Here is a 24,114-nt window from a genome sequence, read left to right on the forward strand (position 1 = left end):
AATTATAATGAGAAACCCACCCCCCCGCAACTTTTTTGGAGACTAGAACATTCCTATGACATGCCTTATATGAAACCTCTTTTGTTCCCAGAGAAAAGAAGATCTCCCGGAGCAGTGCCCTGAAAGTGCTGGACCATGCCATGATTGGACCCGAGGGCACAGACAATTGCCATAAGTTTGTTGATATTCTTGGCTTACGAACCATCTTTCCCCTCTTTATGAAATCTCCCAGGAAGATCAAGAAAGTGGGAACCACTGAGAAGGAACATGAAGGTAGGGTTCACTGGAGAAATCAGCCTACTTTAGGTGCATTAGAAGGAATGGCGGGGGGGGGGGAATGAGAGTTACTTTGAAAAACTGTGATGTGCAGTTGAGGAGCGGACTCTGAGGGCCACTTTTTTTTTTTTCCTTCCCATTTTCTGTGCATGGAAATGCAGCCCGGAGACCCCAGATCACTGATGGTCTTTGTTGCTTTGGTTCTCTGCTCCCTTAAATCCTGTGGTTCCATTTCCTTCTGTTCTATTAATAAGTCTGTGCATGAGGGTTTTGTTTTCTTTGCTGTAATTTGTGGTGAGGTGTCTCTCTGATGGAAGACCCTTTTGAAAAGAGTAATGAGGTGGCAACACATGTCACCTCCAGAGTGGTGCTTTCCTGTATTTCTGTATTAAAGTATGATTCAGCCAACATCAGGAATTGCCGAAATAAACTATTTACAGCCCAGGTTCCCCTTTTTATGTTTCTCCTCCCTGGTGGTACACACTCCCAGCAAAATGCTGCCATGAATTGCGATGCCGTAACCAGAGTAGTTACTGCTCGGCCAATCTCCTCCTGCTATTGTCTGGTGGCCTGCTGCATCCCTCCCCCAAGGAAGAAGCTACAGTGTAATCTGGAAGGCCAGCAACTTAGGAGCACTGACAGTTCTGCTGGAGACTAACAGACACTTGCACTGGGCAGTTTACATGGTTGGATGGTTATTTTAAAGGAGGGAGGGAGAGGGGGTAGCGGGGGCACTCTGAGGAGCTGGTCTGTGGAGCTGATTGGCCCATTTGGTTGTCTTGTCAGAAGTTCATGTTTGTTCCATGGTTTGGATGATTTTTTTGTTGGCTATTGGTAGAATTGGTGTGGGTATCTACAGGATCTTTTGCACTCCTCACCCTCATAGGTAAACGTTGAGAGTTCCTGTCTATGCCTTCTCAAATGGATTTGGCTTATTAGCCTCTTCCAACTCAGAGTAGCTAAAGGGAAGGAGACGTGGCTCTCTTCAGGGGTGTCTTCTCTGATCACACCAGCCCTCCAGAGACAACAGAGAGTCTGGCAGGGGTGAAACTGGCAGGGCAAAGAACTGGACTTGAGATCTGAGATCAAGGAGAGAGCTCAGTTGACCCCTGATCAGTTATTGGCCACACACCAGCGGTGAACACGTTAACCCCATGGCCAGTCTGTTTTCTCTCCTCTGTGGGAATTCAGCAAAATGAGGCCCCAGGAAAGGGAATGGGTTGTTTCGGAGATCTAAGAGACAAAGTTTTGCAGACAGTCACTAGTCATTGGACACTTGCCACCTTTCTGGCACTGCTGGGTTACAGGCTCTCTTATTTAGACCTCACAACCTACAAAATAAATCTGTTTTTTCGGTAAAGAAATCAGCTGAGAAAGGAACCAACTTGTAGTTCTACAGCTCACTGGCTGTGTGATGACAGACCTTTTACTTGACTTCTCTGGGCTGCATTTTCAGGTCTATAATCTATAATGAGGAGACTAGACTAGTGAACTAGAAGCTCTGATATCTGTACCTTAAAATTCCGAGGCACAGGCCCTAGTTGTCAAGGCTTCATCATGCCATCCGGGAAACTCCTCAAGAGCTGTGCCATGGCTGACCCGCTAGGTTCTGTTGAAAGACCTGATGCTGCCTCTTGAGCATGCTTAAAGGAAGGTAGAGTAGAAAAACAGCCCTCAGCCAGCTCTTGTTCTGTGCGCATGGTACCAAGTAGAGGAAAAGTGACAGATTCAGTGAGCAGCTGTTTCCTTCTGAAAAATGTGCCCAGTGGCGTGCTGGTAACAGTACATTTGCTTTAGAGTACCCGCATTAGAAATTTGATAACATTATTATTAGTGAGGGCAATGGCTTGGTAAGACATCTCCTGGAAGGCATGTTTGGCCTGTAATGGCTGGTGAGGATGAGCGCTGCATTCTGAACACACCCGCACCCAGGCAGCCCTGGGCCTCTTCCCGCCCCTGCCAGCTGCTGCTACTCCTGGCACACTGGCCCTCAGGCCTTGATGGGAGTTGAGAAGGGAGGCAGAGCAGAGCAGGGGCACATGGTGCAAGATTTCTTTGTCTTGTCCTCTCTTCTGGGTTATTCTCCCTTTGCTGGCCCTTCTGATGCAAGTGGACCAGGTTTATGTAGTAGTAAGCCGGAGCTTAGCAGCCTCAGACCACTAGGAGTATCTGCAGACATGCCCAGCTCATTCTGGCCCCCAGGTTTCTATCCTGCTCTCCCCTCCATCCACAACAATTTTCTCTGACCTTTCTGTCTGGATACCTTTCAGTCATTTTCAGGTGCTTAGTTTTTGGGGTTTTGTGTCTTCTTAAGATTTACTTACTCAGAGAGAGCAAGAGCATGAGAGGGAGAGAGAATCCCAAGAGCAAACTCTGGGCTGAGTACAGAGCCCAACAGAAATCTCCATCTCATGACCATGTGATCACAGCTTAAGCTGAAACCAAGAGTCAGAATGCTCAGCCGACTGTGCCACCCAGGCACCACTTCAGGTCCTTAGTTTTGGTGTCCCTTTCTCAGTGAAGCCTATGATGAGCTCCTAGATTAGAATAGAGCCTCCTGTTACATGGAGTCTTGGTCCTAGGATTTTGTCTTCCTAGCCCTATCTAAGATTACGGAACCGATGGCCGGGTCACCTCTCAGATCCAGGGCTCAGCCTGGTGCTCCGCTTGTGGGGGATGTATAGTAAACATTCACTGACTGCAGGAATGAGCAGCCACTTCTCTAAAGGACTTTTCAAGAAAGTTAAGCACAAACAAGGATTTAGGACTCTTCCTAGAACCCTGCATAGTTGAAGTCAATGCAGTTGACTTTAGTAGATTGTTTGAAAGCAAAAACAAGTGGGTGGCTAGTCATAAGTTTTACTTTGTCTCACTGGCTTTGAAATTATGGCAGAAGCCCCGCTTTAGAGCCATGCCCTTAAGAACGACCTCTGAAATTGAATAAAGAAAACCTCATTTAATATGGAGCGAGGAGACCAGAAGGGGGAGCTCTCACCCCCTAACACTTGCTATCAGTTGCAGACCCCAAAAGGAAGAGACAGATCTTGCACTCCCCACAGGAGGAAGCTTATAATTTACTAACCCAGCAGGAGGAAGAAAGATTTTCCCCTTGCCCAGTAGTAGCCTAGCCAATGACAAGCCACTACACTTCAAACTCTTGGTTTATTCAGATGTACTTTTGTTTATAGCATCTCCTCAGAACCCTCCCCCTCCCCCCATAAAATAGCAGACTTCTCCTTTGTTCTCTGGACTTGCTTATAATTTTGTCATAGCTTGAATGGCCTGAATTGTAATTCTCTACCAATCCTGAGAAAACCCTTTTTGTTTTTTCGGTAAAATTACTAAGTTTTATTTTTAAGATTAACATACATTATGGATAGAACTTCCTTATATAAGTGAGGCCCTCCTATGACAAGCTTCTTCTGGTAATCCAACAACTCCTAATTAAGCACCATAGGCTGGGAATTAGCTTGCCAGCCCAGAACCTCTAGAGAGCTGCCCTGCGCTGCTCCCTTTCTTATCAAACCTCAGAGACTTGTCACGTGTAAGAGTGGATTGCCTTAAAGTTCATCCTGGTCAAGGCTCAGCACTTGTCATCTCTCAGCACCATCCACTAAACTCCTCAGGTAGCCATATTGCCTGGTGCACTACCAATAGCTCCACTGCTTAGGAACCGTGGTGGTCTTCCTAAACTTCTCCAAGCCTTAGTTGCCCTGTCTGTGAAATACTAGCTCTACCACATGGGGTGGTTGTGAGCGTCAGGGGAAATGACCTATGTAAACTCAGTGTGGACGCCGGAATAGAGTAGGTTCTTTAAGAAGTATAAGTTCTCATGTCTGCCAGCCCTGTCTCCCCTGCCCCTCTGGGCCCTTGTCCCATGCACCCATCCTGAGAGGTCACCGGGAAGCCGGTGGGAGAGTGTGAGTGGGTTTTACTAGCCTGCGGTGTAATTGCTCCATGAGATCTGCGTAGACTGGGCAGACTGCTTGTTGATGGGCATGTACAGTGTCATGATATGCTAACTAGTGGGGTGGCATAAACACAGCTGTGTTCCCCACTCCGACAGAAGGGGTTGAGAGGGAAGACTCTCTAGATTAAGGTGACTCTGGAGGGAAGGTAAGAAGCAAAAACCACCGTTATGGCCTAGAATTGCTGGTAATTTAGTTCTGCTTTTGTGAGTTGGGCTGGAGAAGGACAAGAATTATTGTAATTGAAATCCTTTAGGTTTGCATAATAAAACTTTCAGAAAAAGATCAGGGGAGGCACTTAGCTTGGGGGTTGGGTGGAAAGAAAAAAATTTGCCCTTGGGTATAATAGCGTGATTGGCTGCCTCCTTTTTTTTATAGGGATTAGTACAGTGTGCGTTGTCTCCTTGGTATTAACTGCTTCAGAATGGGAGGGAAGAAGAAAAGAGCTGGGATCCAGAAATGGCATTTGACCTTTATGTCTTGTCTCTTTTAAAATTCTTATTAAAAGAGGTCCAATTTTCCTTGTATTGCTTCATTAGGTAGGTGAGTTATTGAGTTTGTAGCAGTTCTAGTTAATTGCGCTGTTTTAACATGGTTCCCCTGGAGGCTGTTACAGGCTTTGGGGGGGTGCAGGGGCTAGGAAGCAGTGTATAGGTATGTGGTGTGCATGCTAGGCATATGCACACATTCTACCTCATCAACAGTGACAGCAGTTGATAACAAGTCAGTGTTTTAAAGACTACTTTTCTGTCATCAGCAAAGAATTGTGATTCCAGTGGACTCCACGCATCAGGAGTGCTGGGTGCTTCTCAGACTCCCAGCAGCCAGGAGGTATAGACCAGAGCTCCTGCCACCTGCCTGAGTCAGAAGAGGGAAATGGCAAAACCTTTCCTACCGTCAGAAGAGAACCGAGTTTGGTCAGCATCAGTGAAAAAGAAACATTTTTGATGCCTCCACAGTAGGTCGTGGCAGTGATATGGCATAATTTGGTGCTGCCTTTTATCAGGGCTCCTGCTATGTTCAAAATTTAACAAAGACAGGAACAAAATCCTGGGTCCTGCTGCTCTTTCCTGGTATTCCATCTCCAGATCCTTTTTTCTTGCCCTGTCCCTGTTCCTCAAGCGTTCATTTTTGCATGGGTTGGCAGTGTCTTCCCCTCAGTTGTTTTTGCGTTTTACTGTGTGCACTCTCCTTGATTTCATCTACTTCCTGCAGCTTTAACCCACATCTCTCTGCTGTTGATCCCCAAATCTTCAACCTTGTGTCTCTTCCAGGCTCTAGTCAGTTCAGCTAATTAACAAACAGGAAACTCCCATCAGACAGGCCAACTCAGCTCATTCAAAACCATTCCTATTCCTTCATTGCCCAAGACTCATCTGCTTTTCCCCTCTGGAAATGGTCACGGCACCACCCTCTACTCCACCAGGCAAGGCAGAGATCCACACGCCGTGCTTAAGGCTCATGGTCCCCACACGTAATTGATTACATTGTGCCAGTACCAGTGACTCTGCCCTTACCACCTTTCCTAACTCACTACAGCCTTACTAAGTCTCTCTGCCCTAGCCTCCCAGCTCTCATGTCTCCTCAAAATCTGTCCTGCATGCCCCCACCCAAATGAGAGAGACACTCCCAGCCCACAACTGTAAAATTACAGTTCATAGAAGGGAAGGAATAAACATAGGGAATAAAGCAGTTTTACCTGTATTTACCAGAAAGCCATATTAGCAAATATAAAAACATACCGAACAAGAATGACTTCATTATTAAAGGGAGCAGGAGAATAGGAATGCTCAGTGAGGAAGGCGCTTCCGGTGGAAGGGAGAGGAGGGGTCTAGGCTAATAACAGACAGTACCAGGATTTCAACGGGCCGGTTTGCCATTACTGTATTCAGCGCTTGTAGCAGTATCTTTACATATCTGATCGCGTTCGAGTCTTACAGCTACCCCACAAGAGTAGTGGCTTTTCTCTTCCTGAAAATGAGGAAATTGTAATGACTTCAAATCATATAGTAGGTAAGTGTCTAAACGGAGACCTACACCCTCAGCTTCTGACCACAAATCCCACACTCGGCTCATGAAACTAAGCCATCGTATGTGTTCTGCTGGATCCAAGCCAGCTTGCTCTTCTCTGGGTTGCTGGTGAAATCAAAAGATCTTAACCAGAAGACCTTGGTTCTAATCTTGATGCTTTGACCCAGGGCAGGTCATTAAGATGGTGGAGACTTTAATTACTTACCCTTTCAAATTGCTCAAGTTATTAGGAGCAAATGGCAAAATGACTCAGTGAGATTGTGTCTAGGCAATTCGAGTGCCCTTCACGGGGCTCACTTATGGTAGGTGCTCAGTAAATATTGGTGGAATGTACAGATGAATTTATTTAACACCAGTGTAACATTAACCATCAACGGTTAGGATCAAGGCACATGTTAGTAGTTAAAAGCTTTGCGCAATTCAAGAGATTCTTGCCATGGTAACCAGTGTATGGTTCTCCCACAAGGCCACTCAGCTTTTGTCCACCATAGTGTTTAAAATATATTTGTTTATTCATCTGTAAGAAAAGGATTAATACCGACTTCCTTGGGTTAGTGTGAGATTTATTACTGTGAGGTGACTGGCTTAATGCAGGTCTAATATCATGTGGGGGTCTGATAAATGTTAGTGTATTATAGATTATTATTTTAATACTGACCCTAGACATCATACTATACTAAGACTTGTTATACTAGAGGTTGCAAAGGCCTAGAGGAAAGAGTATTCTAGGGATTCTGGGAATGCTTAAGAAAAGAGATGGCACTAGAGTGTTCCTTGAAAGATACATAGTATTCCTTCTTGTACAGTGAGGGAAATGGCAGGGGTGGGGGACAGTGAGTGCTAAAGCATATATAGGTAGTTATTGTGATATAGATGATTAAGAATATGGGCCTTTTGATTAAAGCAAGACTTATGTTGGTGTCTTGGTCTTGTTGTTTATAAGCTGTGTGACTTTGGGAAAGTTGCTTAACCTCTCTGAGCCTGTATTTCCTCAGTTGTAAAATTAGGATGATACTGGAATCTTATCTCGGTGCTATGCAAGGATTAGGTGAAATAAGACAGATCAAGTGCTTATTAGCACAGTGTCTGCTTCCTTAATATTAGTGGCTGGGATGAAGATGGGTTTCCCATTTGTGTTTCTCTTCTTTCTACTCTGTTGGTGATTTTTAAAGTATCTACCTAAAGAAATGCTTTCCCTCCCTGAGTCTGCCATTCATAGCTGTGTACTGGTCCCTTGTGGAAGGTAACAAAAACCTTCCTCAGAGAGGACTTACCAGGGAGTCCCATGTCCCTGCTTCTCCACATGGTCTGTAAACAGAAACGTCAAAGGTTTTTCCCCCTTTTTATATTCCTCAAGCTTGAAAATTACGAAAGGGTTGGTTATAGTGGTCAGAACAGTAAGCAAGTGAAGAGCGAACGGTATTTAATTTTAAGAATAGCATTAAGTCATGTACTAACAGGCACTTTATGTTAAACAAGGATGGAAATGTCTTGCTGTTGTTCCGTTGCTATTTGAAAACCTCATAATTGAACAGTTTCTGGATCAATTCCTTTTCTCTCCCTCCAGCTGCTTGTCTCATTCCTGACCTCAGATGACAAAATGTAGGGATGCTGAAATAAGCAATGTGTTTGTGTTCCTTTCATCAGGCTTGAGGGGATGATTTTGAGTGTTGCACATCTGGCTTGCTAACTGGTTCCAGTCATATTAAGGATTTACCCACAGGCCTTTCCCAACTAGAGCACAACATAGTTATTTGCCAGTGAGGAAGACCATGAAGCAGGATTTATTTGCCATCCCGGAAGAAACTGCTCTTTTTTGCAGGGCAAGAGGGAAAGTAGGCTCATGGCCAGCTCACATTTATTGGGCATCTACTAAGAGACTCAGGGCTTTACAGGGTACATACTTTATGAATTAGGCAGTTTAATCTTCTTTTTAGAGATGAGTCTTAGAGAGTTTGTTAATTACCAAATACCTTTTAGCAAGTAAGTCACAAAAGCAGAATTTGAGCCTGGGTCTGCTTCCAAAGCTCCTTCCCACACCAAGGTGGCTCCTGTGGTCTTCTGGCTGGCATCCAGAGGCAACACAGAGCAGTGGAGGGAGGGATTGTCTTTGAGGTGGATGGACCTGGTTTCAAATCCCAGCTCTACCCCCAAACTACCAGGTAGCCTTGGGCAGGTTATGCTCTCTGGATTTTGAATTCCTCTTCGATCAACAAGCTGGATAAAACCTTTCTGAAAACACTGTGTGAAGAATAACGATCATGAGCATCCTATATAGCCAGCATATGACAGTTTAATAAACAATAATATAGGGTGCCTGGGTGGCTCAGTGGGTTAAAACCCCTACCTTCGGCTCAGGTCATGATCTCGGGGTCCTGGGATAGAGCCCCACATTGGACTCTCTGCTCCGCGGGGAACCTGCTTCCTCCTCTCTCTCTCTCTGCCTGCTTCTCTGCCTACTTGTGATCTCTGTCTGTCAAATAAGAAAAATAAAATCTTTTAAAAAAATTAAAAAATAAATGATAATATAGATATTGCATATCAGTCTCCTTTTGTCAACCTGTTCCAGTTTTCATGTTTATGTGTAGGATGCCCATTCATTAACTTTTGTGGGTGTGAAGCCCAGTTATGGACCAGGACTTCATGTATGGACAAGCTGGGTCATAGCAACACTTCCAAAGAAATAGAACAACCACTATTCATCTCGATGGCCTGTTAACATGGGGCCTCACTTATCTTGATCATGCTAATCCCATCAAAATATATCATGTCTCAAATGAGGTACCAGACCCTTCTATTTGAGTTTGACTCGCATGTAGAGGGTCTGTTTCTATGGATAAGAGCCCTGAAGGTAGGTTAGTGAGGCTTCATTCATTCTTTCATTAACAGATCACTAGCCCCTGTTTTGTGCCAGGCTTGGTGCTGTAGATGGACAGTGAACAAGCTCACAGCTCAATTAGGGAGACATAGAAACCTGTATTTATATTGCAAGGTAAAAGGCAGAAGCAAGCGTGAAGCACTGTGGGAGCAGGGACCAGGGACTTCTCTCATCTGTCCTGGGTGGTGAGAGAGCAAGTGATACTAGAAATCATTCCACGTCACATACATGGCTCTTAAGCCAGTGTTCAGTATGAGTAAGCCAGGTGAAAGAATAAAGTAGCACGTATAAATAAAAGTTGGAAGGGATAGACTGTACTGAGCCTTAAACCTAGCTGCCTGTAAGAATCATCTGGAATTTTGTTTCAAATGTATTCTTCTGGGACACCTTCTCATACTTCCCGGTTTCACCAGTCTGCCTGATGTCGGCAGATCTATATTTATATTCGGCTTCCCAGGAGTACCCTCTGAGACCAGTCTGGCACCAGCTGTGGTGACAAGAGCATGGAGGCAGAGATGAGGTAGTTAAGCAGAAGCCAGACCTTGAAGGATCCTATAGAGCTGTTATGAGGACTGACTTAGTTAATTCATGTAAGATGCTTAGGACAGTACCTGGCATATAATTAGCATTCATTGTTGGTGGTGGTTATTGCTGTTCTTATATTATTTCATTATGTTATACTAAGAAACGGACTCCCCCAAATTTCTACAGATTATGGTATAGTAATAATTTTAGTTGTTTGACTATCTCAGCTAATTTGGCACAAATCTGAGTGGAGAGGATGAAGGAGAAACAGTCCCTCCTGTTTTTCTTTTGCGTTTTTCATTTTGCCAGGTAGAAACTTAGTTCTCTAGTGACAGCATTAGCTGAATTTGTATTTTGGATATAGAATTTTCCACCAGTACATTTATTATTTTGTCAATATAACTCTGTTAGTTTTCATTTATAATCTTGATTAAATTTTATAGAACTAGTTTTGTATGCAATGCATCTCCTTCACAGAAGTAAGACAAATACCAGGAATGTAGAAGCAACAGTAGGGAAGTAGCCAAACCTTGTTATGGTATTTCCCCAGCATTTTTAAGTGGTGCCAAAATGAGGAAGTAACCTAGGGGCCAGGCACTGAGGGCTCTGGTTTCTTAGAATTCAAAACATTATCTTTAGTCAAATTCGCTTCCTAATGTTATCATTTGGGAGCATTTGGTGTTCTGAGTACTCTGGAAGCTTTTTACATGCATTATCTCATTTCACCTAATAACCCACAATAACTCCATGAAACATGTGTAATTACCCACATTTTACGGATGAAAACACTGAGGCACAGAGAAGTTGTTGTCTTGGAAAATCACAGAGCATAGGACATGGCCTTTGCTAGGATTTTTCTGTGGCTTCCAAAAATTGAATCAGTGTTCTTCTTTTAGTCATAAATCAGGGCTGGTCACTTGTAGCGGACCTAATTTAAACTGCCCACTGCCTTTTCCTATTCAGTTTCTTTAAGTCCTCAGTAGCCCTGCCCCCAACTATTGCATAAATGTCCTCTGTCTCTTAATCCTGAACATTTGCCCTGTTACACTTTATTCACCTTTTCTTGGCTTCCAGCTTTAAGTGTACCTACCTACTGATAGCCTCCTCTCTCCTCATGGCCTCCCAGACCTGAAGCTCAATACCTCTTCAGCCTTTGGTTTCTGTTCCTAAACAGTCCTGTCTGCTTCCCTTGCAATTGCCTGCCTTTAAACACTTCACTCAGCACTGGTCTGTTTTCTCCCTCCGTGGGGCCCCTTTTGAGAATGAGACATAAATCTGTAGTTTTTGACCCCCCCACTGATCAGTATCACTTGAAGAGCGATACACATGCCTGGGCCCCACTTCCAGAATTTCTGAGGACTGGGACTCCGAGCCTCTCTATATATATTTTTTTAAGATTTATTTATTTTTAAAGACTTATTTATTTATTTGAGAGACAGAGATCACAAGCAGGCAGAGAGGCAGACAGAGAGAGAGGAGGAAGCAGGCTCTCCGAGGAGCAGAGAGCCCGATGTGGGGCTCGATCCCAGGACCCTGGGATCATGACCTGAGCCGAAAGCAGAGGCTTTAACCCACTGAGCCACCCAGGCGCCCCTCGAGCCTCTATATTTTTAAACAGCTTCAGAGCCCATTGCTTAGCTAGTTCTGAGAACCACTGGCTAGAAGTAGAAGCATAGATAAGCATCCTTTTTGCTTTCCCTCTATGCCAAGTGAAGATTCTTGACATGGTGGGTCTTAGGGGGAGGCTTGCTAAAAATGGCTTTGTTGCTTTTTCTGAGTATGAATAGAATAACCTAGGATAGGAAACTCAAGCATTGTGGAAAGGATGGAGGGAAAGTAAAAATCACCCCAGTCTCACCACCCAGAGTTAATTACTAGAAGCATCATGGACCCCATCCATGTTAGGAGTAGGGGTTGTGTCTATGTGCATATAATTTTACATAAATGGAATCGTGGTGCGTGTGCTGTTTTGTGACCTGCTGTTTTTACTCAGTGTGTCTTGGGCATATTTGTGGGGGGTGAGTCTTTTAATACAGTTAGGAAGCTAGATGGTATTTGTAGAAGGCAGGCTACATTTTAGGTTTCATGATCAGCTTGTGGAGGAGATAGTTTGGAAAGGTAAGCTGTGCTTAGATAGTCAGGTGGGCTTCTCCAAGGATTGTGAATGTGCAGGGACTTCAGGATGGTAAGGAAATGAGGCGTGGACTGAAGGCTAACACGTCTGCGGTCCCTTGGTCACAGGGTAAGGAGACGTGAAGAGGCCTTTCAAATGGTATATATTTTTTTTAATTGTGTGACTTTGAATGTGTTAGACATGTTGGCATCTAGCAGTAGATACAATGTGGAAGGGGGTAAACTGAAAATAAACTTGTATACATTTCACTGATCATAAAGAATACAGTTACACGAGTTCCATGTTTGTCGGTATCCACCTTCCCAGACTCTTGGGGTATTGGATGTGATTTTTTTTTTTTTTTAAAGATTTTATTTATGTATTTGACAGACAGAGATCACAAGTAGGCAGAGAGGCAAGCAGAGAGAGAGAGGAGAAAGCAGGCTCCCCGCTGAGCAGAGAGCCCGATGCGGGGCTCGATCCCAGGACCCTGAGATCATGACCTGAGCCGAAGACAGAGGCTCAACCCACTGAGCCACGCAGGTGCTCCTGGATGTGATTTTTTTATGTGCAGTCGCCTGCAGGTTGCTGGGGAAATGCTCTGTGTATTTAATCATGTTGCAGTCTTACTTGTTTGTATTTTTTTGTTGTGTTTTTTATGGTAAGAAATGTTTTTGGCTTGCCTTTATAGTCAGATTGATTTTGCTTGTGGGTGTCCAGATGCTGATGAGCTGTAATTAGCATAAGAAGGAGGTTGGAAAGATGTTGAACATTCTTCTCTGGTAGCCAAACGAAGATCCCCAAACAGAAATTATTCTCAGGTATCAGGTCCAAGGGAAGCAGCTCTTTTCTCTTTTAGGTGTGGGTCTATTAAAGTGTAGGAGTGTTGGCTGAGGAGATCACCACTGGTAATGGGGCTGGAGAGTCACGGGGCATGGGGGTGATTTTCTGTCTGCAGCTGAGTGCCTCTGTGACATAGTAACTTTAAATCCCTTCAGTAGCCTGTTAGAAAAGCTCCTGGGCTGGGTTAGGGGATCTGTGTTTATGTTTCTGGAACAACTGAGGCTCAAGCTCTGTGACTTGGGTTAAGTAGTTTGCCCCCTTCCAACCTGTTTCCCCATCTTTAAGAAGGAAACAGTAACATTTCAGTGTGAGAATTGCTTAAGATAATGTATGGGGGGAGTGCTTTGTATACCATACAATGATGCAGTGTCTGTAGTGTGGCGGTGTGTGTTCCATGGTCTTTCCCTGGTCTCTTCTGCGGTGTGTGTTCCATGGTCTTTCCCTGGTCTCTTCTACATTCCTTATATATTTTTTTTTTCTTTTAATAGTTTTCTTCCTTGTTCCTGGCTCCAAAATAGAAAGAAAATGATTGTTAATATGTTTCCTATTTGCTGCAGGGTTACCATAAAATAAATTAAGCGTATCATTTTGATAATCACTAAAAAATATGCCTACAACTTTCTTAAATGTATTGATTACTAATAAATCATGTCTCTGTTAAGTACGCCTGCTGGCTGGCAAGCTTGCAGAATAACAATGTTTGCCAGCCTCAGTAACAGGCTGATTTTCCTGCTGACCAAGGCAGCAGTGGTGTCATGTTTATGGAGTATATTGGCTGTGTTCCTTGAATATGTGCTATCAGTGTCCCTACCATCAGCCCCATGTGGGTTGTCATTAGTCTGTTTCATGACTGAGGAAACAGCCCCAAAGAAGTTAAGTACTTTTTCAAATCATGCACGTGGTTTAAATTAACATCTGCTGGGGGGCGCCTGATTGACTCGGTGGGTTAAAGCCTCTGACTTGGCAGGGTCCTGGGATCAAGCCCCACATTTGGGCTCTCTGCTCAGTGGGGAGCCTCCTTCCCCACCCCACTGCCTGCTGCTCTGCCAACTTGTGATCTCTGTCAAATAAATAAACAAAATCTTTGAAAAGTTAATTAATTAATTAATTAACCTCTGCTGGAACACAAAGTCCATATTCTTGACCCAGTGCTTCAGTTTCCCAAGGAGACATCTGAAAACCAAGAAGTTAAATGACTTTTTTTTTTTTTTTTTTTTTTTTTTTTTAAAGATTTATTTATTTGACAGAGAGAAATCACAAGTAGACAGAGAGGCAGCCAGAGAGAGAGAGAGAGGGAAGCAGGCTCCCTGCTGAGCAGAGAGCCCGATGCGGGACTCGATCCCAGGATCCTGAGATCAGGACCTGAGCCGAAGGCAGCGGCCCAATCCACTGAGCCACCCAGGCGCCCCGAAGTTAAATGACTTTTAATCACCAAAGCAACAATCCAGTAACTTTAGTTATTTCTAGAAATATAATAGGAAAATTTATAATACTGGCATGGCTATAAAGTTCTATTAACAAATGCTTTGGTATCTGGTAATGGGTTGTGAATTTTTTTCTTTTTCTTTCTTCCTTTTTTTGGAGGGGGGGACGGGTGTATTTTGTAATGTGGGATGTGAAATTTTTTTTACATCAATCTAGATTTTTGAAATAATGACGCTTATTATAATAAAGTTCTTTTCTGTACATTTTATATTAAGTTGGATATGTTTTTCCGAGCCAGAAGCTTGGCATGGTTCTTAATATAGAAAGAACGTGATGCAGACTTGAGTTCAAATGCCACACCAGTTGTGTTTTGAGACTCAGCTTTCAGTGTGATGGAGGAGGGTTCCTCACAGCAACAAGCAGTTCATGGGCACCAGCATACTTTCCAGCAAGAATTCAGCTCCGTTCTGACACTATCTACGCAGAGATAGCTTCACATTCCACAGATTTGGGGCTCAGTCCTACAAGATTACCCTCCTCCGTCAGATGCAATTTGCAAGCCCAGGTTGTTACCTGTTCTTCTGACCAAGTGGCTCTAAAATCAGAGGTTCTCAGGACCCCCTCCTCTGGTTCAATTAATTTGTTAGAGCAGTTCACAAAACTCAGAGAAACAATTTAAGTACTAGGTTACCAGTTAAATATGAAAGGATGAGCCAGGGACAGCAGACGAAGAGCTGCACAGGGCAGGTTATGGCCGTGGAGCTTTCATGCCCTCTCCAGCTGCCACTCTCTCAACACCTCCGACCTGCCTAGAACCTCTCCAGACCTGTCCTTTTAGGTATTAGGGAGGCTTCCCTATATAGGCATGGTAGATTGAACCTGCAACCTTTCTCCCCTCCGGGGAGATCTGGAGGTGGGACTGAAAGTTATAACCCTCTAATCACAGGATGGGTTTTCCTGGCAATCAGCCCCTCACCCTTAGGGCACTCGGGAAGTCACCTAATTAAAAAAACAAAAGACACCTTTATGGCTCTCTTCACTTAGGAAATTGCAAGGGTTTTAGAAACTTTAGGCCGGAAAGGGGGACAAAGACCAAATATATGTATCTTACAATAAATCACAATATCACAGTAACCTTAGGCACATTAATTACCTTCATTGATCCCAATGAAGGTTGAAAGTGAGTGGGAGTGTCCCAAGTGGACAAGAAAGGGAAGCGCTTTGAGGTGAGGGAATAGCATTTACCAGAGTACCAGAGGATGTGGTGTGGGGCTCTGGAAGAGGCAGGCATTTGATGTTGTGGTCTTAGGGTTAGAGTCTAATAAACACAGTGAACCAGACTGCTGACTGTATTTGTCAAGGCTAGTTGAGGTGACCAAGAGGGCAGAGGACCTGGGCCGGGACAGCTTTCTCCTAACCCAGCCGGAGCAGACACTCCTAGACTCAGGGTCCTAGCTCTTAAATGTGCCTAAAACCTTCAAAAACTGAGAAAGGAAACAGCCACAGCCCGTGTATTGTTGTCCTCCTTGGCTATCATTGATAAATCTACTAAATTTATTTTATTTTTCTAGCCCTTTTGTAGATTCTTCTCTGTTAATCCCAATTTTGGTATCCTTAAGGCATATCTCTCTTTCAGTGTCTTTGCAGTTAATTGATGGAATTAGTTATAATCATAAATACCTCCTTAAGTTAATCTCATTATAATTCCAGTAAGTCCACACTAACCCCCATTCCCTTTTAGTTCCTTTCTCAGATGAGGATAACATTTTTCTCCTCTTACAGACTCCCTATTGGAATCCTTGCTTCTTTCCAGTCCATTTTGCTTCTTCCAAAGCACAGGTGAACTGCCTCCGGCACCTCTAAAACACGTATCTGATCACAGGACTGTGCTGCTGCTTTCTTGAGGGCTTCTTCGTGCAGGTCCAGGAGAAAGTCTAGATTGTTTAGCATGACCTGGAAAACCTCCCCGTATGGTCTTTTCTTGCCGTTCCCCGTTCTCATCCCTGCCCTGTCTCCAGCCTGCACTATAGTAGTTCCTCCGTGTCTTGACTGCCATGTGTTGACACTTGATGCTTTCCCTTGACTGAGACACTCCTTTACTTCCTTTTCTGTGGGACTGATTACTTACTCCTTGGAATTTCCCCAAAACCTGCTCCCTCCTTGAAGCATTCCCTGGTTTTCCACATTTGTATTTAGACTGGTCCCTTTCTTGGGCTCCTAATAGCATCCTCGTGTGTGGTGGTCTTGGCTGGCTTTTTTCCATTCATTTGTGAGTTCTGCCCAGCCATAGGATATGGCTCAAGCTGAAGCGGGGGAAGGGGTAGAATCCCTTTGATCTTTTATATCCCTCTGAATAAAAACTCACTTGGAAGAAAAAACACTTTTACTATGAAAGATTTCAGGGACACCTGGCTGGCACAGTCAGTAGAGCAAGCAACCCTTGATCTCAGGGTTGAGTTCAAACCCCATGTTGGCCATAGAGTGTATTTAAAAAAAGAAGAAGAAGAAGAAGAAATATTATGAAAGATTTCAAAAACACAAGGTAGAGAAAATTATACCTTGAGCTTTATATACCCATCACCCAACTTCTGTGATTAACATTTGCCAACCTTATTTCATTCTCCTCTTTTTTCTCCCTGGAATATTTTAAGGTAACATTAGACATTATATAATTTCACTGTGTGTGTGCAATTTGTAATTTACAAAATTAATAACTTAAATGAATGAGAGCCTTGGATATAGGCATTTTTCTAGCTAGAATGTATATTCTAACATAAGGATCTGTTGATAGCATAGTGTCTTATTATTAGATGTTAGAGGTAGCTTCAATTGTGGCGATTCTCAGCCTGGGCACTACTGACACTCTGAGCTAGTTAACTCTTTGTGGTGGGAGGCTGTCGTGTGCATTATTATAAAGTGTGCAGCAGCATGCCTCCCCTCCACCCAGGAGATGCTGGTAGCACCCCTCAGTTGTCACAAGCACACACATAAAAATTACAGACTGCTTCCGACAGTGGAATCTTTCTCTCAACATCTTTTTCTATGTCAAAAGAGAAAATCTTTCATTTTCAGTTTCAGGCTAACGAACTAAACTGTTCTCCAAACTTGCACACAAAAAAACATTGCAAAAACATGTGGTGAGCTGTGTGAAGATGCTTCCTGATCATATTCTGACAGGGATGTGAAAGGTCCCTCAAAAGAGAAAGATTCTCTCTTTTGACATAGAGAAAGAAGAATTTTGTAGATTTTGAGGGCTAGGAGCACTGTTCAAAAGACAACGGGGGAAACTGAGGTCCCAGAGGAAGAGTGCCATTCTGATTATTACTGTGCTTGTGAGTATCTTGCTAGAGAAGAAAATGTTTCCTTGTCCCTGTGCCAGTGTGTGTCCCTCTCTACCACACAGACTTTCTAGGAGCTACCAGAGTGATGTCAGAGGCCTGTTGGGGATGGCTCACTGAGGAGGGAGGATCATGTGGCTCCGCTGAGGGGAGTTCTAGAATCCCAGGACCAGCAAGGACATGCCGCTGCTGATTTGCTGTCACGCCAAGTATCCGCCGAGGCGGCTCATCATTCTCCCTTACCAAATATTTATGATGAAGCAGGCAAGGGAATTTTTTCCTTGGGAATGCATCTGGGGTTCCACAGTGGTAAACAAGTAGGATTTGTTTCACAGAAATTACTTTGAAGTCAGTTTTTGCCAGAAACCATCTGTTTTATATAAAGCATAGGGAGGGACATTGGCAGTTCAGTTTGTAGGTTTGTTCAAAACGGCCTCTTTTTATTTCTCACAACTCAGTTTGCTAAGCAGTACCCTGGAAATTTGGGTGCTAGTAATTTTAGTTCACCACTAGAAAGGCATATTTAGGGTGACAGAAAGAACGCTGGCCTTGTTGGGGGTTGCCTGCATGGCTTAGTCGGTTAAGCATCTGCCTTCAGCTGAAGTCATGATCCCGGGATCGAGCCCTGCATTGGGCTCCTTGCTTGGCACGGAGCCTGCTTCTCCTTCTGCTGGCCACTCCCCCTGCTTGTGCTTGCTCTTTCTCTCTCTCTCTCCCCCTCTCTCTTTGACAAATAAAATCTTTAAAAAAAAAAAGAAAGCTAGCCTTGGAGGTCAGATCAGTCTCAGACCCTCACTAGCTCTGAGAACTTGGGTAAGGCACTTACCCCAGTGCACCTTATTTTTTCTCCTCTGTAAAATGGGGAGAATATTCTACTCCAAGAGTGTCATGATTAATAAGTGAGGAAGAGTGTGTAAAGCTCCTAGCATAGGAACCTGGCACATAACACTAATAAATGCTTTTTTCCTCCTGAGAGAGACCCCTTGGGAAAGTCACGTTGACCTCTCAGGCCCATCATTCTTTCGGGGACAACTGGTTGCAGTGGGGGTGGCAGACCACTTCATCTATTTGCCAGTTGTTGATGATAGCCTCTTATTAACCAGAACATGGAGTTGCTGTTCACAAGTGCAGTGTTTCTTAAGATTAAGCAGCTTCCCTTCTCTCCTCCTTATTAAGGGCCTCATCCCTGTTAGAATCTGATCAGGAACCATCTTCACAGAGATCACAACTTGTTTTTGCAGTGGTTTTGTGTGTGCAAGACTGGAGGGCAGTTTAGTTCGTTAGCCTGAAACTGAAAATGAAAGTACTGCGTTAGTGCGACACCGAGATGCTCCTATCCTCTCGCTCTGTGGTGTTACTGGCTGATGGAAGAAGGTTAAGAAGTCAGACTTCAAGCAAATGAACATAAGGCCGCCTTGGGTCTGCAAGCAGGGTTTTCTGGTTTCTGTGGAAATCAGCTGAAGCCCCAGAGTCTGGAGGAAGAGTGTGCGGAGCTCAGCAGTTGGTGAGGCCACAGCAGCTGGAAGGAGGGCCAGCTGCGGAAGAATGGGAGGAGGGGCCGGTGGCTGTTTGAAGAGCGCTAAGGCAGGCCTGGTGAAGCAGATGAAAGGAGCAAAGAGCTAGGTTTAGATCATTCCCTGAAGGCCCTGAAAACAGGCTCTTCTTTTTCTTGTTTTTTCTTCTCTAAACTGAATTTCTAATCTAAAGCAGGCATCCAGGGATGGCTTTCAGAGCACAAGAACACCGCCCTTGCTTTGGGGCTGTGATGATAAGCTCTGCTGCTCCTTGGCAGGCAGGTACTTGGAAAGTGGGACTTGGAATGGTGGACAGATCATGGAGAGGAGAGAATGTGGGGGAATTCTGGTACCCATGCTTAGCCCCAGATATGTCCATACATACCCAGGTATCCAAAAAACTGCCTGGATTGTGCTGAGCCTTCCCAGAGAATATAGTAAGCTAACCATTGAAAAGGACTCTTTAAAAAAAAAAAAAATCACACTACACACATTCATGGGGATTATCTCATTTTACGATCTGAAAGTTTCTATGTTTTTGTTTGGATGTGGGAAGGAAGATGATGGTAACTGTATCATGCCCTTTTCAGACCCGAAGAGAGCTTCTAGGCCACAGAATGAGTTTAAATTAACTTAGGTGGAACACCCCTAAAAGTGATATGCTATGGAAAAGGAAGCTGTAACCAGCCACACCTGACATTCAGCTGTCTTCATTACTGGAGGTATCAGTCTTGGGAGTCAGAAACCCTGCATCTGGGCCATCTCCGGCCATCTCAGACCAGTTCTTCCCAATACTGCCGGGTGTGGGTGCTACCAACCTAAGTATTGGCAGGAGTGCAGAGAGAAAACAGAGGTCCTGAAACACTAGGCATTTATTTCTGTCTTCACAAGAATGAGGGCTAATAACCTAAAAAACAAAAACATGTTAGTGCTTCCAGCCAAGTTCTCCAGAATATAATGGAAAAGCGTATAGAACCTTAGAGACATTGAGGCAGAGAAAAAAGGGAATGTACCTTCTTACTAGCTGTTACCTCTGGTTCTAGGACTTTCCCCACTGGGATGTGTGGCTAGCTCCCCCAAAACAAGTGGGACTGTATACTCAGCTTTCTTGGAATGAATACCTGACTTCTAGGCACACAGTGTCTCTTTGGACTTCCTAGAAAAGAACTTACCGGATTAGTGTTATCAGTTAGGAATTACAGTTCATTGCTAGTAACAGAGACTGGAAATAATACTGGCTTAAATAAAATAGATCACTAGAGATTTATTTTTGTCTCAAAGAAGTCCAGAGATCAGGACTAGACTGGTAGCTTTTTTTTTTTTTTTTTTAAGATTTTATTTATTTATTTGACAGACAGAGATCACAAGTAGGCAGAGAGGCAGGCAGAGAGATGGGGGGAAGCAGGCTCCCTGCTGAGCAGAGAGCCCGATGTGGGGCTAGATCCCAGGAGCCTGGGATCATGACCTGAGCCGAAGGCAGAGGCTTTAATCCACTGAGCCACCCAAGCGCCCCTAGACTGGTAGTTTTAAGATGTCTTCAGGAACCCACGTTCTTTTTGTTATTCTGCTCTGCTGTCCTTCTCACAGGACCAGGGATATTTGTTTCCTTATTGGTGCATCCCAAGCGCATATAAATGTGCCTGGCTTCTGTTTTCAAGATTGCCTCATGGTCTTGATCATGGAGTTCCAGTAACTGTGTCTATATTCCAGGCTGCAGAAAAGCAAAAAGGGGAAGGAGGCAGGGCAGAAGGTGACATATCTCCTCCCAGAAGTTCCATTTCCCCATTTTTCTTAAGTCTTGACCCAAAATGAGTCACTTGGGTCACTTGGGTCAAGCTAGGTCATACCTAGCTATAAGGGAGGCTGTCATTTGTTTTTCTGCCTTTGTTTTTTTTTTAAGCTGGGTAAATTACCAGACATATATGGGTTCTATTGGTAAGGAATCAAAGAAAATGGGTAGGTAACTGGCAGTCCTCACTAGTCAGGATGCTACCAGTTGGCATAGAGCATCTCTCTTCGGTGGAGATAGTCCAGGCCTTCTGAAGAGTTCCTGAAGTCACTGGTGGCCAGTTCATTCCTCATGGTGCCCACCAGAACCAGCATCATTTCCTAGTGCCCACTGCCGCCACTAGAGTGATGGGGTGATTGGACTGGCACAGCACATTGTAGGAGTCATCAAAAACTACAGGTTGGAGTCATTTTCCACTGGAGATGGTTGGGTGTGCACTTAGCAGGCCCTTAAAGCTTCATGGACTTCCCTTTCAACCCATCTGAGGTACGGGCTTTCCCTAATATACAAACATTTGACCTAGAGAGCTTCATGCTTTTCCCCTCAAACCCTGAGATGGAATGTTAGCTACCACATCATTCTGTTCTTTTCACTCGGAGCCCTTGGAGAATAGTTGTGTAGCAGAAAGAAGTATTTTTTGAGCATATGTATCCCTTTCTTGCTGCAAGGCCTATTTTCCCACAGATTCAAGGCTGTAAATTAGTTAAGCTAGCACTTAAACACTTTTTTAAACCCTTACTGGTGCTCAAGCTCTGAAAGGAGGGGGATATCCCATGGGAAAGAAAAAATAAATCAACCAAAAGCAACACCTATCATATTGCTTTGCAGTCAGTAGGTGATTAGGCAATGTTTGTGGAATCTCATCGCAACTGAAAAATGAGAATACTGAATTAATTTTGGCTATATTTCAGGTTAAATGGGTTTCAGTGGGCCTATTTCAATGGAAAATGCATTCAAAATTTCAAACAACAGACATATTAAAAACTACTTTTTGGAAAAATAACCTTTAGGAATCTCATCCCATTTATATTCCAAGTGCTCATCTCTCACTTTTTTCCCTTGCCTTCTTCCTCCCAATATTTTCTTACAGAAATTTTCAAACATACAGGAAAGTTGAAAGAATTGTACAGTAAATGCTCACATACTCACCACCTAGATTCTGTAGTTAACATTTTACTGTATTTGCTTTGTCACTTCCGTCCATTTCTCTCATCCATTCATTTTAATTTTTGATGCAGGAAATAAGTTACAGACATCAGTACACTTCACCCTAAACACTTAAGCAGGAGTATTAGCCTAGGAGTAGGCTAATAGCCTAGAGTTTAGTTAACAACAAAAAGCACATAGAGTGAAATGCACACATTTTGAGTGCACTGTTTGGCAGATTTGGACAGATACATATTCTGTCAAGGTCCAGAATGTTATCGCTACCCAGAAAATTCCCTCATGCCCTTCCCTAGTCAAGCCCTCCCCCACCTCACAAAGGCATCCACTGTTCTGAGGTTTTTACCGTGTCTTAGGTGAACCTCATCTAGAGCTCCATGTCTGCAGGCTTAGGCAACGGATACCCTTTAGGGATAAAGCTTTCACTGGGCAGACTGTTTTTGACATTCACCTATGCTGTCTAGTGCATCAATAGTTTGTTCTTTTCTGTCCCTGAGTAGTATTCCATAGTGTGGGCGCATTTTTCCATTTTTCCTGTTGCCGGACTATTTCAGGTTTTTGATCATTACGAGTGGAGCTGACCTGAACGTTGTTTTTGTAGAATGTCCTGTGTCCGAGTCTTTTTGTGGTCATGTGTTTTCATTGTCTCTTGAGTACTATCTGGGAGAGGAATTGCTGGGCCACTTGGTAGTTCACATCTCATTTTGATAAGTAGAATCTTGTAATTCAATTAAGGGAAGACCTTACTTGTGTGTCATCTAGGCTACTTCTCTCTTTTATAGACAAGGACATTGAGGTCCAGAGAGTAGATGGACAAGAGACCTATGCAGAGCCAAGGAGAAGACTTTTTTTAAAGTTTGTACTAGAAATCCCTGTCTCTTAAGTCTTTTCTGGTGTTCTTTATGTCATACTTTACTTCTTCCCTCCAGAAGGGAGCAAGGAAACTGGGCTTGTTTCTGAAAGACCATTAACTATTTCAGTTTTTGCTTAGGGAGAAGTAACTCTTAGATATACCCAAATGCAGTTTATTGCATTTGTTTCCTATGTTTCTGTAATGATCTGGATCTGTTCCTGCTTTCCCTCCAGTGTACATTCTAGTAAATCTTCCAGAATGATCTTTCTGGAACATAAGTCTGAGCATACTACTTATTCTCCATCCTGCGTTCTTTAGGTCTTATTGGACAAAGTTCTGCCTCTAGTTGAGTGTGCAGGGTTCCTGCTTCTCTTGCTTCATCTTACACGCCACCACCCACCCCTGCAGCCTGTCCCCTGTTGTGCTCCTTCACACCTCCGTGCCTTTCAGCCTCTTGTGTTTTGTCTAGAATGGTGTTCCTCCTTTGTGTCTGATAAATTCCTCCTCAGTCTTCAGAGGAGACTCTGAAAATTCCCTGATTGACCCAGGCCCTCGCAGGAAATCAGTTACTCCTTTTTTATGCATAGATATCTGATGGCTAACTCTTAAAACCATGGTGTTCTCTTAGGATGTCACATTCAGTATTAGTTGAATTTTTGTGGTGCAAGACTAAGTGCTGAAGGTGTAGAGATGAGTATGATGTGGCCCCCACTTGGGAGGCAGGCTTGCCATCTCTTGAGAAGACTCCAACGGCAGAGCAGTGGTTTCAGTGCAGCAGCCCGAGTACTCCCGTGGCCAGCAGTGTAGGGAGCTCACTGCCCTGCAGCCTTCCAGGCATCAGCTGTTTTGAAATTTTCATCGCATGAAACTACCTCATGGCTTTATCTGCAACACTAGTGAGGTTGAATGGTTTTTAAATCTGCTTATGGAGTATTTTTAACTCATGAGGAAGATAATCAAGTTTTAGTATAGTGGAACTAATTAGGTCACTTCCTAGCTGTGAAACCCTGGGAAGCAAACTTTTTTCCCTGGCTGAGTCTTTGGTTTCTTATCTATAAAATGGGGAGAATAATAAACATGTTTCCTAGGATTGTTATGAGAATTCATGTATTACATGAAGTAATACATGCAGAGTACACACAGGCACATAGTAGGTTTACAGTAAATATTGATTGCCTCTTTAAGTCCCTACTCTCTAGCCCAGGGCCTGCCTCATATTCAGGAGTCAGTAAATGTTTATGAAGAATAGGAATGTATGCATTTTGTATGTATGTGTCTAAAGCGCTATATATAGATGCTAACACAGATCCATCTGTTTCGAGAAGAGTGTTTGACTTGACTTGCATCAATATTCGACTGGAGTGGCTGAGCACACGCGCGTGACTCTTCTTGGGTTA

At 43.8% G+C, this 24,114-nt stretch overlaps 1 protein-coding gene across 1 annotated transcript in view; it reads left to right on the forward strand.

Annotated features, from left to right (window-relative positions):
* The window catches only part of CTNNBL1 (catenin beta like 1), a 162,332-nt gene that overhangs the window by 99,802 nt on the left and 38,416 nt on the right, over nucleotides 1-24,114 (forward strand). Inside the window, exon 11 of the mRNA XM_059406983.1 lies at nucleotides 92-273. Coding sequence (XP_059262966.1) covers nucleotides 92-273 — 182 coding nt within the window. The remainder of the gene's footprint in view (nucleotides 1-91; nucleotides 274-24,114) is intronic.

Source organism: Mustela nigripes, chromosome 7 (assembly GCF_022355385.1).
Source record: "Mustela nigripes isolate SB6536 chromosome 7, MUSNIG.SB6536, whole genome shotgun sequence".
Classification (NCBI taxonomy): domain Eukaryota; kingdom Metazoa; phylum Chordata; class Mammalia; order Carnivora; family Mustelidae; genus Mustela; species Mustela nigripes.